The sequence below is a fragment of the Scyliorhinus torazame genome, chromosome 7, assembly GCF_047496885.1.
Source record: "Scyliorhinus torazame isolate Kashiwa2021f chromosome 7, sScyTor2.1, whole genome shotgun sequence".
In the NCBI taxonomy this organism is placed as follows: Eukaryota; Metazoa; Chordata; class Chondrichthyes; order Carcharhiniformes; family Scyliorhinidae; genus Scyliorhinus; species Scyliorhinus torazame.
This window is the reverse complement of record NC_092713.1, coordinates 30961971-30976301: the sequence shown is the minus strand read 5'-3', so window position 1 is coordinate 30976301 and position 14331 is coordinate 30961971. Positions and strand designations below refer to the sequence as shown.

At 44.1% G+C, this 14331-nt stretch overlaps 1 protein-coding gene across 3 annotated transcripts in view; it reads left to right on the top strand.

Moving 5' to 3' along the window:
* tgfbr3 (transforming growth factor, beta receptor III) overlaps positions 1 to 14331 on the top strand; it is a 235941-nt gene that overhangs the window by 71340 nt on the left and 150270 nt on the right. For all 3 annotated transcript variants that reach the window (XM_072510477.1, XM_072510478.1, XM_072510476.1), the window contains exon 3: positions 4755 to 4975. In XM_072510477.1, coding sequence (XP_072366578.1) covers positions 4755 to 4975 — 221 coding nt within the window. The remainder of the gene's footprint in view (positions 1 to 4754; positions 4976 to 14331) is intronic.

Here is a 14331-nt window from a genome sequence, read left to right as displayed (position 1 = left end):
CTTTTTATAAGACAGCAAGTATTGCAGTATAATCAATGGACTTGACAGCAGTGCAAACTTTTTCATACTCATACGAAATTAGGGAATGTGAACATTTATCCATAGGAAGTTGGGCTAATGGCTTTATTATCTGAAAAAAATTGAGGCCTGTTGGGAGAAAGATTAAATAAACAAGGAGCAAGCCTGACCTAAATTTGAACCAACACCTCAATGATGGGCTGAATGGTCTCATTTTTCTATAAACTGCAATGAATTGATTTTCAATTTATTCAAAATTAATGACATAATAGTCTGCAAGGATTTCTTCGAAAACATGATCTCCTCAGCTGCATTTACACTGCAACTATTGTGAGACCATCATGCTGTCGCACTACCAAATCAAATATCATTACAGATGCATATTTAGCTGCTTAATACTTTTTTTTTGGTGTGAAGAAAGGCGAGTCATGCTGGGACCAGAGTCCTAGCAGATCGCATAACTAGGGCTGTAGATAGGACTTTAAACTAAATAGGGGCTGAGGGTTCAGTTGTAAGGGAAAGTAGCAAACTCAGTTTAAAGAAGAAGATGAGAGTGCAGGTTATCATGTGGCGGATGGTTGCCAGAAATTAAAAGTGATGGACGGATCATGTGAATGTCTTTATGCACCAAGGAATTATAGAAGAGTAGGGAAATTTAACATTAAAACAAATTTAAAAGCTTTGTATCTGAATGCGTGAAGCATTCGTAACAAACCTAATGAGTTACCTGCACAAATAGATTTGATGGGGATTACTGAAACATGGTTACTAGGAGACCAGGTCTGGAATTGAATATCTAAGGGTATGCAATATTTCAGAAAGATAGGCTGAAAGGAAAAGGAGGTGGTGTAACCCTGCTGGCAAGGAAAGGGATCTGTGGTATTATGAGAAATAACATAAGCACTGGGGATCAAGATGTGGAATCAGCCTGGGTAGAAATAAGAAATAACAAAGGGAAGAAGTCCTTGGTAGGAGTAATCTATAGGTCCCCAAACAGTAGTTCTACTTTGGGGCACAGTATAAACCAGGAAATACTGAGGGCTTGCAAGGAAGGTACGGTAATAATAATGGGTGATTTTAATATGCACATAGACTGGAGGAATCAAATTGGTACGGGTAGAGTTCATTGAATGTATTAGAGATTATTTCCTGGAACAATATGTTGGGGAACCAACCAGGGAGGAGGCTGCTCTGGATTTGGTATTGTGTAATGAGATGGGATTAATTAATGAGCTCATAGTTAAGGATCCACTAGTGACCATAGTATGGTAGAATTCAAAATTCAGTTTGGGGGCAAGAAAATGGAGTCCCACGCTAGAGTTGTGGAATTGAACAAAGGAAATTAAATAGGCATGAGGACCGTTTTGGCCCGAGTAGACTGGGCAGGAGGGCTAAAAGGTAGGACAGCTAATGAGCAGTGGCAGTTGTTTAAGGAGATGCTGAATTCCTCACAACTAAAATATATCCCAGTGAGGAAGCAAGATGGTAAGAGGGGTAAAAAACATCCATGGCTAAACAAGGAGGTCAAAGACATTATAAAGACAAAAATTCAGGCATATATTGCGAAGACCAGTGGTAGGCTGGAAGATTGGGAAACTTTCAAACATAAACAAAGGGATGCTAAAAAAGTAATAAAAAGAGCTAAGGTAAATTACGAAAAAAAACCACGAGCGCAGAATATCAAAAAGGATAGCAAAAGCTTCTATGGGTACATAAAAGGGAAGGGAGTCGCTAAGGTGAATGTTGTCCCTTGGAAGATGAAACCGGTGAGTTAATAGTGGGGGACCCTGAAATGGCAAAGATGCTAAATCAATACTTTGCCTCAGTTTTCACAATGGAGGGCACTATTACCATTCCTATAGGACAGTGGTAACAGAAAGTGTGGAACTTGGAACAATCAGCATCAATAGGGAAATGGGACTCTACAAACGTTTGGGATTGAGGGCAGACAGGCTCCCAGGGGCCTGATGGCCTACATCCTAGGATGTTAAAGGAAGTGGCAGTGGAGATAATGGATCAATTGCTTAGAATATTCCAAAATTCCCTGAACATGGAAAATGTTCTAGTGGATTGGAAAAATGCTAATATAAAGCCTTTATTCAAAAATGGAAGGAGGCAGAATGTGTGAAATTACTGACCAGTTAGTTCAACATCTGTTGTTGGAAAATTGTTGGAATCGCGTATCAGGCACGTAATGTCATTTGGAAAACCAAAGCGCTATCCATCAGAGCCAGCATGGTTTTATGAAGGGTAAATCATGGGAGACAAATTTGCTAGTGTTCTTTGAAGATGTGACAAGCAAAGTGGATAACGGGGATTCTGTAGATGTAGTATACCTGGACGTCTGGAAGGTGTTTAATAAGGTGCCACACAGAAGGTTAATTTACAGCTATTTACAATCTATATTAACAACTTCGATACAGGGATAGAAGGTTCTATAGCCAAATTCGCAGGTGGCACAAAAATAGGTGGAACAGTAAGTTGCAATGAGGAAATAAGAACCTTACAAATGGATATAGGTAGGTTAGGAGAGTGGGTCAAAATGTGGCAGATGGAGTTTAATGTGGATAGGTGTGAGGTCATGCATTTTGGTCGGAAAAATGGGAAGGCAACCTATTATCTAAATGCCGAGATACTTCGGGGTGCTCCGATGCAGAGGGATCTGGGTGTCCTCGTGCAAATGGAACGTCGGCATTTATGGCAAAAGGAATTGCGTAGAAATACAAGGAAGTGTTGCATTTGTGCAAGGCATTGGTGAGGCCACACCTGGAGTATTGTGCAGTTTGGTCCCCTTATTTGAGGAAAGATGTAGTGGCATTGGTTGCAGTTCAGAGGAGGTTCACTAGATTGATTCCAGAGATGAGGGGTTTGTCGTATGAGGAGAGATTGAACAGTTTAGGCCTATATTCTCTAGCGTTTAGAAGAATGAGGAGAGATCAAATTGAGGTGTACAAGATGCTAAAAGGTGAGGATAAAGTAGACGTGGAGCAGATGCTTCCCCTTGTGGGGCATTCTAAAGCGAGAGGTCATAATCTTAGAATAAGAGGTAGCAAATTTAAAATAGATTTGAGGAGAAACCACTTCTCCCAAAGGGTTGTAAATCTGTGGAATTCGCTGCCCCAGACGGCGGTGGATGCTGGGACAATGAGTAAATTTAAGGGGGAGTTGGACAAATTTTTAATTGTTAATGGGTTGAAGGGTAATGGAGAACGGGCAGGACAGTGGAGTTGAGGTCAGGATGGGATCAACCATGATCACATTGAAGGTGTTTCGGCTCGGGAGGCTAAATTGCCTACTCCCACTCCTAGTTTGTGTTCTACGGAGAAGGTGCTCTGGCTGGTTTCGCCATCCAGCTCTGAGTCTGTAGCACTGTATGTAGCAGATGAGGAACATATCAGCCATGAATGAATGGTGGAGCAGACGCGATGGGTTGAATGGTCTAATTCTGCTCCTATATCTTATGAACCAACAAACTTCTGAAATGAAATCAGATTCCCTGTTTTATAGTCCTAAAACTTTCTTAAGGATACTTGAATAGGCTGCTAATAAGTATGGCATTGATTAAAATAAATGCCCCTTCCACATCTCTATCTTACTCAAATATAAAGTTCATGTTAAAAGGTAACTAGTATTCTAAATTGCTTTTACCCTCCCAAAACTAAAATAGCATCTAGAAATGTAACTTCCGAATGTAAATTGTATATTGTCTGTTTCTTTAATATAAACTAGGCAGCTGGATTCATGATGAAGAATGCCATTTTTTCCCTCCCAATTTCATCTTGTGACTGCATCAATGCATTCAGGTCACAAATGATATATGCCACATCAAACTGCCCTTCCTCTATACACATTACTCCCACCAAGTGTACTCATTGCAACCTAGAGATGAACATTTTTGACTAATTGTTATAACCTGCCTGCTTACCATTGGCTGGGGACTAATGACAATCCCACAATCCTGTGGGAGTATGAGCTTCCCCAATGAGGGGGGCGGAGAAACCATTAGTAAACTCCAAGTATAAATACAGCTGGCCAGGTTAGGAACCAGCAGGAAGGAGTGTGCAGCGCTGTTTTTTATTATATATTATTGTAAATACATGTTATTACTTTGTATCCTTAAACTCGTGCTGGATTCTTCGTGGCCCTTACAAAACTAATGAACAAGGCATTAGTGACATCAGTCCTTGTGAAAAAAAGCAGAATATGAAATTGGCACTGCTTTTTGAATTCCTGCCAACTAAAACCCCTGAAACTGCCCAAATATTGTTCCTCTTTCCAGCCATCAGTTTAAAAAATAAAAAGTACTGAAGCTGCCTTGATATCTTTGACTTCAAACTCAGGGCCAGAGTGAAACTGCAATCTACAATCTACTACTGGCAGTATTTACTGTAGGGAAGGGATCGTGCCTATCTCCTTGCGGCCTCCTTCAATTAATCTTCAGAGCTACAGTAGTTATTTCAAATGTGATTGTGTGTTTTGATCATTTGGATTTTATGTCTAATCTCCTTGTTGGACTAATCGTGTCAATATATGACTGGTTTCTTCTGGACAGCCATGCAAGCAAGAAGTGTTCAGTTATACCAGCAGTTTAAACTGGTGGGAAATGGAGTGGTACAGTTTGCATCAAGCTGTGTATCTCATCTGTGTACATACTGCAAGAGTAATTAGCTGCTCACAATTAGAAAAAAGTGCAATTATTTTTGTTAGTAAACTTGTTTTATTGACATTGTCTGCAGGTCCTCTCGCGGGAAGTGACTGTGTGCTTGGACCAGTTGGTGAATCCCACCCAGTTAAAACTTTGCTGGAGAGCTTCACTGTGTCATCAGGCTGTGCAAGTGGAGGAACAACAGGCCTTCCTCAAGAAGTGCACATAATCAATTTAAAAAGTACTGGAACAGACCACAACCACCACAACAAAGCAACAAGTACCGGAGTAGGCATCAACCATCATGATGAGGTAAACTATAATATTGACAGAATTACTGAAGGAAAATTGAAAAATATCTATATTTTTCACTCTAATCCATTTTATGTTGTGCCCCAGTTTCTGTTTATGTAATAATTGTATTATAAAGGATGTGGTTACCAGTAACATAACATTTAGTGTGCTTATGTTAGATGTCAGATAAGATTCCTCAGTTTAACTGCTGCTGAAATTCGCATCCTCCTCTGTTACCTCTAGACTTGGCCATTCCAATGCTCTCCTGGCCAGCCTCCAATTTCCTCCTCTCCATAAACCTGGGTCATCCAAAATCTGTTCCTTATGTCATAACTTTCACTAAGTCCCATTTACCCATCACCACTCACTGCATTAGCTTCCAGTCCAGCAAGTGCTTCATTTTTCAAATGCTCGCTGTTTTCATATCGTACTAACTTCACCCCCCTCAAACTATGTGACCTCCTCCAGCCGTACAACCTTCTGAGTTGTCTGTGCTTCTCTATTTCTGGCTTCTTGAGCACCCCCAATTTCATTTGCTCTACCGATGGCAGCCATGCCTTCAGATGTCTAGCATTAAACTCTGAATTTCCTCCCTCAGCTTCTGCACCTTTAGCCCTCTTTCCTCCTTTTAACTCACTCCGTAAAATGCACCTTTCAACTAAGCCTTTGGTCATTTGTCCTAATATTTCCATATGTGTCTTTTAAAAGTATTCTTATTTCACAAATTTTCAACAATTTTACAATTTACAACCACACAACCCCCCCCCCCCCAACCCAACAAAACCCCCACCCCAATAATCAATGGTACCCCAAGAATTGTCAAACCGATCATTGCCCTCTTAGAGCAAGTTTCACTTTTTCCAGGGTCAAAAACTCTAGCAGGTCCCCCCGCCACGCCAAGACACAGGGTGGGGATGCTGACTGCTACCCCAACAAGACCTGCCTGCAAGCAATCAGCAAGGTGAAAGCTAAAACATCTGCTCCCACACCTGCCTGCAGCAGTCCAGCCCACCCAGAAACTCCCTTATCTCCTGCTCCTCTGGTGGCTCTGACTTATACAAGTCCCTTTAGAACTCCTCAAACACCTTATTAATCTGTTCCGGAGTCACCACCAACTCCTCCGTCCTGTCCTGCACCCAAACTATCTCCCTCACCACAGCCTCCCCATGGAGTTGACCTGCCAACATACTCACTGCCTTCTCCCCGTACTCGTAAAAAGCCTCCCTCGCTCTTCTCAACTGACGCACTGCTTTCCCCTTGTACAATAGGTCATCCTCGGCTCCAGCACTATGTTCCAATCCACCCTACCATCAGCTCATGGCTATCCAGATCTGGGATGGCACCCAACGCTCTCTTCACGAACCCCACATCATCCCAATTGGGGCCATTTACGCTTACTAGCGCCACCACCTTCCCCTCCAATGCACCTGTCACTATCACGTACCTGCCCCCCCTGATCTGCCACCACCACCTCCATCTGAAACCTCACCGTTGCCCACCAAGATCGCTACCCCCTGAGCACTAATATCAACGCCCAAATGAAACACCTGACTCACCCACCCCTTCCTAAGCCTCACTTGATACTTCACCCTACAATGGATCTCCTGCAGCATCACCGCATCAACTTTTAAACTCTTCAAGTGCGCAAAAACTCTTGCTCTCTTCACCAGTCCCCCAGACCCCCTCACGTTCCATGTCACCATTCTGACCGGGGTCTCTGAGGCCCTCCCAGCTCTTATCCACCATCACTATTACCCCGGGCCCTGCCCATCTGGCCAGGCCTGTCCCATCCTTTTGTTGCTGTTGATTTCCCCCCCTCCGAATCCCTTTCCCATCCACTTCCTCTTGTAAACACCTCACCTGTATCAATCCCCTCCCCTCCCATAATTCACACCTCCCTGGCCGATCAAAACCAGCTTGACCAGGCTCCAACGACCGCTGCCCCTCCCCCTCCACATTCCCATTCACCAGCCAACCTACGGGAGGGTTCTTTCACCTACCCCATCTCCACTCAGCAAACATCTTCATGAAGTACTCGGTCGGCCTCGGGGCCCTCCACCCCTCGGGCAGGCTCCCGATTCTCAAGTTCTGTCTCCTCGACCTGTTCTCCAGGTCCTCCACCTTAGTTCAGAATCCTTTGTTTACCTCTGCAGCTCCTCAGCCATTGAGGTGAACCAATTGCTGTGTTGTGACAATGCCTCCTCCACCCTCTTCAGCTTCTCTCCTTGCTCCTGCACCTCGACCGCTGTCTTCATCACTGCCGCCTTTATCGTGGCAATCGCCTCCTCCACCCACTCTTTCAGCGAAGCCATCATCTCCGGTGCGAAGCACCTCCATATGTTTGGCAAATAGCCTTTCAAACTCCACCGACATCACCTCGGTAAGAGTTTCCACCGTGAGGGGAGTGGCCCCACTGGGACAACCCGGTCCCCGCCATCTTTCTACCCGCAGGAAGCACAACCGCACTCGCCCCCTCCTTTCCAGCACCTTTCTTCTGGGGTTTCGACATTCCTTATGACTTCCCACACCAACTCATCCACAAACTACCCCTGAAACCGGGCATAAAAGTGTAAAAACCGGAAGTTACTTCCTTATGTGTTTTTGTGTCAAATTTTATTTGGTAACACTCCCATGAAACGCCTTGGGATGTTTAATTACCGTGTATGGTAAAAGAGCTATTTATATGAAAGTTATGATGTGGAGTTGGCATTTTGGACTGGGGTGAGCACAGTAAGAAGTCTTACAACACCAGGTTAAAGTCCAACATGTTTGTTTCAAACATGTTTCAAACAACGGCTTTCGGAGCGCTGCTCCTTCCTCAGGTGAAGGAGGAGGTATGTTCCAGAAACATATATATAGACAAATTGAAAGATGCCAGACAATGCTTAGAATGCGAGCATTAGCAGGTGATTAATTCTTTACAGATCCAGAGATGGGGTAACCCCAGGTTAAAGAGGTGTGAATTGTGTCAAGCCAGGACAGTTGGTTGGATTTCGCAAGCCCTGGCCAGATGGTGGGGGATGAATGTAATGCGACATGAATCCCAGGTCCCGGTTGAGGCCGCACTCATGTGTGCGGAACTTGGCTATAAGTTTCTGCTTGGCGATTCTGCGTTGTCGCGTGTCCTGAAAGCCACCTTGCAGAATGCTTACCCGGAGATCAGAGGCTGAATGCCCTTGACTGCTGTGTTCCCCGACTGGAAGGGAACATTCCTGCCTGGTGATTGTCGTGCGATGTCCGTTCATTCGTAGTCGCAGAGTCTGCATGGTCTCGCCAATGTACCATGCTTCGGGACATCCTTTCCTGCATCGTATGAGGTAGACAACGTTGGCTGAGTCGCACGAGTATGTACCGCGTACCTGGTGGGTGGTGTTCTCACGTGTAATGGTGGTATCCATGTCGATGATCTGGCACGACTTGCAGAGATTGCCATGGCAGAGTTGTGTGGTGTCGTAGTCACTGTTCTGAAGGCTGGGTAGTTTGCTGCAAACAATGGTTTGTTTGAGGTTGCGCGGTTGTTTGAAGGAAAGTAGTGGGGGTGTGGGGATGACCTTGGCAAGGTGTTCATCTTCATCGATGACGTGTTGAAGGCTGCGAAGAAGATGTTGTAATTTCTCTGCTCCGGGAAAGTACTGGACGACGAAGGGTATTCTGTCGGTTGTGTCCTGTGTTTGTCTTCTGAGGAGGTCGGTGCGGTTTTTTGCTGTGGCGCGTTGGAACTGTCGATCGATGAGTCGAGCGCCATATCCCGTTCGTAGGAGGGCATCTTTAAGCGTCTGTAGATGTCTGTTACGCTCCTCCTCTTCTGAGCAGATCCTGTGTATACGGAGCGCTTGTCCATAGGGGATGGCTTCTTTAATGTGTTTAGGGTGGAATCTGGAGAAGTGGAGCATTGTGAGGTTATCCGTGGGCTTGCGGTAAAGCGAAGTGCTGAGGTGACCATCCTTGATGGAGACAAGTGTGTCCAAGAATGCAACTGATTTTGGAGAGTAGTCCATGGTGAGTCTGATGGTGGGATGGAACTTATTGATGTCATCGTGTAGTCATTTCAGTGATTCTTCGCCGTGAGTCCAAAGGAAAAAAATGTCATCGATGTATCTGGTGTATAATGTCGGTTGAAGGTACTGTGCGGTGAGGAGGTCTTGTTCAAACTTGTGCATGAAGATGTTGGCGTATTGGGGTGCGAATTTGGTCCCCATGGCTGTTCCGTGCATCTGGATGAAGAACTTGTTGTCGAAGGTGAAGACGTTGTGATCCAGAATGAAGCGGATGAGTTGCAGAATTGCGCCTGGAGATTGGCAGTTGTCGGTGTTGAGTACTGAGGCTGTTGCAGCAATGCCGTCGTCATGGGGGATGCTGGTGTAGAGTGCCGAGACGTCCATTGTGACGAGGAATGTTCCTGGTTCAACTGGTCCATGGATGCTGAGTTTCTGTAGGAAGTCCGTCGTGTCACGTCAGAAGCTGGGCGTACCTTGTACGATGGGTTTCAAGATGCCCTCGATGTAGCCAGAGAGGTTCTCTCACAGGGTCCCATTGCCTGAAACGATAGGACGGCCTGGTGTGTTGGCCTTGTGTATTTTCGGTAGGCAGTAGAGATCTCCAACGCGGGGAGTACGTGAGATGAGAGCATGTAGGGTGCTCTGAAGGTCTGGATCCAAGGTCTTGATCAGTCAGTTGAGTTGGCGGATGTGTTCCTTGGTCAGATCTGCGGGTAACTGTCTGTAGTGTTCCTGGTTGTTGAGTTGTCGGTATACTTCTTTGCAGTAGTCCGTCTGTTCAGTATGACAGTGGCCCCTCCTTTGTCTGCTAGTTTGATGACGATGTTGCGGTTGGTCTTGAGAGCGTGGATGGCGTTGCGTTGTGCTTGGGTGACGTTCGGGGCTGTCTTGTGAATGCGACTGATTAATCTGGCATTGACGCGACTCCTGACGACTTGAGCATACATGTCGAGTCTAGGGCAGCGGCCTTCCGGAGGGGTCCAATTCGACTCTTTCCTCTTCGGTTGCCGCACCGCAGATCTCTCGGTCTGCTGTTCCGGTTCATTGGTAGTGAACTCTTGGGGTCTGTGGAAGAATTCCCGGAGCCTCATTCGCCTGATTAATTCCTCTGTGTCTGCTGCGAGACTGATGGGGTCCATTTTGGTGATGGTGCAGAAATTGAGCCCTCTGCTGAGGACTTCGATTTTGTCTGGTTGAAGGGTGTAGTCCGACAAGTCGACAATAGATTTCCCTGTATTATTTTCTACTGTGGTACCGGGGGTGGCTTGGTTGCTGCTGGTGGTGATGCCGAGTTTCTCAAGCTTCCTGTTCTTGGTTTGCATATAGGTGGCATAGTATCGTTGTCTCATCTGTTTGGAGGTATTCCGCAGCTGGTCTGCTGCGTCCTGAGCGCAAGTTGAGAATATGGCCTCTATCTTGGTTTCCAGGTTGCGTCATCTGCTGTAGAGCTGGTATACGAGGTGGTTGAGGAGTGTGAGAGAGGTGCGACGGCAGAGTCTCTCAGCGTAGTCTGTGTTGTAGGTCGACTTGAGTGGGTTTGTGATCTGTAGCCCTTTCGGGATCTAGGCTGCTTTCTTGCATCTTTGTAGAAACTTAATGTCAGTGTCTAGATGCGCGATCTTCCTGGAGATCCTCTCCACTTTGAGCTGGCAGTTTGCAGTGTCGATGATAGCCATGATGTGGAGATGCCGTCGTTGGACTGGGGTGAGCACAGTAAGTTCACCATGTCGCATTACATTCATCCCCCACCATCTGGCCTGGGCTTGCGAAATCCTACCAACTGTCCTGGCTTGACACAATTCACACCTCTTTAACCTGAGGTTACCCCATCTCTGGATCTGTAAAGATTTAATCACCTGCTAATGCTCGCATTCCTAGCATTGTTTGGCATCTTTGAACTTGTCTATATATATATGTTTCTGGAACATACCTCTTCATTCACCTGAGGAAGGAGCAGTGCTCCGAAAGCTTGTGTTTGAAACAAACATGTTGGACTTTAACCTGGTGTTGTAAGACTTCTTACTATATGAAAGTTGTCATTGAATATTTTAATGTGCTGTGCTAGATTAACCAATGTCATCTTCTGTTGGTTAGACTTCCCTATGCACATTTAGATTTTTAAAATTTTTGAGTGGCAAATTGCCACTTTGCTTCCTAAACCTCCTGCAAGCTGAGGTAGTAAATTATTCTCTTTTTGAATGTTTACCGTGGAAATTTGGTCAAAAAATATTGAAAACATGATATAACTTTATCACTGGGTTGTGTTATCTCCTTTGATGCCAGTTTTAGTTAGCTACTAGAAAGGGCATGCAGTAAGTGCTGGAGAGAAATGGCATGGAAATTCAATTTGGGGCAATGGAAAAAAATGGGTGAAAATGTATGGGTTGTCTGTTACACCTCAGTCTCAATAATTCCATTGACTTCAGTGGAACTGCTTGTTGTGCAGAGCATATAACAGTGGATTGATGTGAGATATAACATGGGAACCAGGAGTAGGCCATTCAGCCCCTCGAGCCTGTCCCGCCATTTAATGAGACCATGGCTGATCTGTGGCCTAACTCCATACCTGCCTTTGGCCCATACCTTTACTTCGCAAAAATCTATCTAGCTGCAGTTTTGAGTGTGCTATCATGATTTTTCTGTCCTGTGTAGAACACGCCTGCAAAAAAGTAGGTGAATGCAAGTCACAGTTTAACAAAAAGTGGCACTTTTGTACATTTATTTGTTCACATTGTTCTCCATTTCCATGGAACCAGAGAATTCCCACAGTGCAGAATGAGGCCATTCGGCCCGTCGAGTCCGTAACAACCCTCTGAAAGGGCACTCGACCTAGGCCCACTCCCCCACCCTATCCCTGTAACCCCATAACCCCACCTACCCTGCACATGCCTGGTCACTAAGGGGAAATTTACGATGGCCAATCCACCTAACCTGCACTTTGGAACGTGGGAAGAAAACTGAGCACCCGGAGGAATCCCACGCAGTCACGGGGAGAAAGTGCAAACTCCACCCAAGGCTCGAATTGAACCCGAGTCTCTGGTGCTGAGAGGCAACAGTGCTAACCACTGTGCAGCATGCTGCCCATAATTTCACACAAAGGTTTATCTATAGATAATTTAAAGAAAAATAGATTTTTAAAAAGTGAATTTAGTGAACCCAAATAATGTTTTCCAATTAAGGGAAATTTAGCATGGCCTAACCTGCATATCTTTGAGTTGTGGGGGCGAAACCCACACAAACACTGGGAGAATGCGTAAAGTCCACACGGACAGTGACCCAGAGCCGGGATCGAAACTGGGACCTCAGCACTGTGAGGCAATAGTGCTAACCACTGCGCCACCGTGCTGCCCAAGAAATATAGATTTAAGATAAATTCAACAACTTAGGATTTAGCTATATTTTTCCCTTCTGTAGTAAGTCCATGAAGAGTGAAGCACTGTAGGAGTGGTATGATTAAATACTTAAAAGTATTTGATTTGCGTGAACAAGGGCCAAATATTAAGTTTGTGTCTGGCCACATTGGTCCTCATTTATGATCATTTTTGTGTTATAATAAATATTACAGAAGCAGTATCCTGTGTCTTTTTACTTCTGTACTTTGTATTTTCATTGGTTACATTAAGTTGGCAATGATATAATTGCACTTTCAATAATGCACCCTCAATGTAGGTTATTGTCCAATGTTTGTATCATCTTCAGAGATTACCCCTGAATGAGGATTTTAGTTGATACGGTTAAAATTTGGAAAATAAAGTTATTTGGATACATTTCAGCCAGACACACCGCACAGACATAGGGCGGGATTCTCCGGTCCCCTCGCCGCGTGTTCTCAGCAGCGTGCCTTTTGCTGGTGGCTGAATTCTCTCTTCCTGCCGCATGTCAATGGGATTTCCCATTGAGGCCATCCCACACCGCTGGAAAACCCACGGGCGGAGGTGGCGCTGCCCAATGGTTGGAGAATTCCAGCCATAAAATCTACAGCCCAAAAACAGGATATTTAGCCAAACTGGTCTGTCTGTGTTTATGCTCCACCCGAGCCGCCTCCGCCTTAATTCATCTAATCTCACCAGCACATCCTTCTAGTCTTTTCTCCATAATGTTCTAATTCCCCTTCAATTCATCTAATGGAATTCACCTCAATTTTGTGTTGGCGAGTTCCACATTTTCTCCATTCTCTGGGTAAAGACGTTTCTCCTGAATTCTGTATTAGATTTATTAATGACTGATTGCTGCATAATCCAAATATACTTGCTGTGTCATTTTAAGCGGTCTTGAATATAATTGAAATTATTTTCTCTTCTAAATTTAGCCGGACATATATTTAGACCTTGTGACATATTTGCAGCCATGCAAAGCTTATAAGCTAAAATGGCCATTGTATTTGCGATTTGGCAGTGCCACTTTATAACAGGGTTCTCTTCTTCATTGTAACATATTGCGATACTTGGCGTCACTTGTCTGCTTCCTTTGTTTCACCATTCTAATAGCATTGTTTGCAATGCTTGGTGTTCCTGCCTTAGAATGAACAGGAAGCTGTAGGGCTGGATATTGGCAACTGAACAGATCTGAGGATTGTAAACAAAGTATGGAGATCAGATTTTGCTTTAAGGTTTCAGTGGCAAACAAAGTTTTACAACTCATCTTTAACGTCAACAATGTTCTAAATGCCAATTATGGTGATTTAAAACATTAGACTTAATTTCAGATTATCTCTTGACCAACCATATTTTATACCCAGAAATGTACATTGATTTGGACAGCTTTAAACTATTTGTATTCATTTTTATATAAAAGGTATACAGAATATCTGAATTTGAAGTCTGATATAAGCACTATAAAAATGTATTTGACCATTTCCATGATGTAACTTGATTAGTAACTGACTGCAATCCTGAGTTAAACTTTTAATATAATCTTAATGAACCAGGGAATAGTGTTTAAGTTCAGGTCACTTTTTAACTTACTGATGCTGCCTTTGGAAATGTTGCTTGTGAGGATGTTTCTTCATTACAGAATGTACTTGCAACATTACATAAAAGTTGGTGTAAATTCCTTTGTTCAGAATAAAAAAGTAAACTGACTAAACTTCTATCCATCACGCCCATTTGGTCTATTCATCATACAAAAACATCGTCTGCTAAGGCTCCAGTGAATTGGAAGTGCAATTCCTACAACTCTGGACATTGATAAACACTATAATGTGGGTTTTGATATAAATGGTTACTTGCTTCCCATATATTTTCTGCCATTGTTGCCGACCAATTTATTACTAAGTCGAATTATTTTTCTCACTGCATTACAGTGTATGCTTAGTCATGCTGTAAAATGTGTGCAGTTTTGAAAATGTTATCCATCTTTTTCTTAAGCACCACTTTC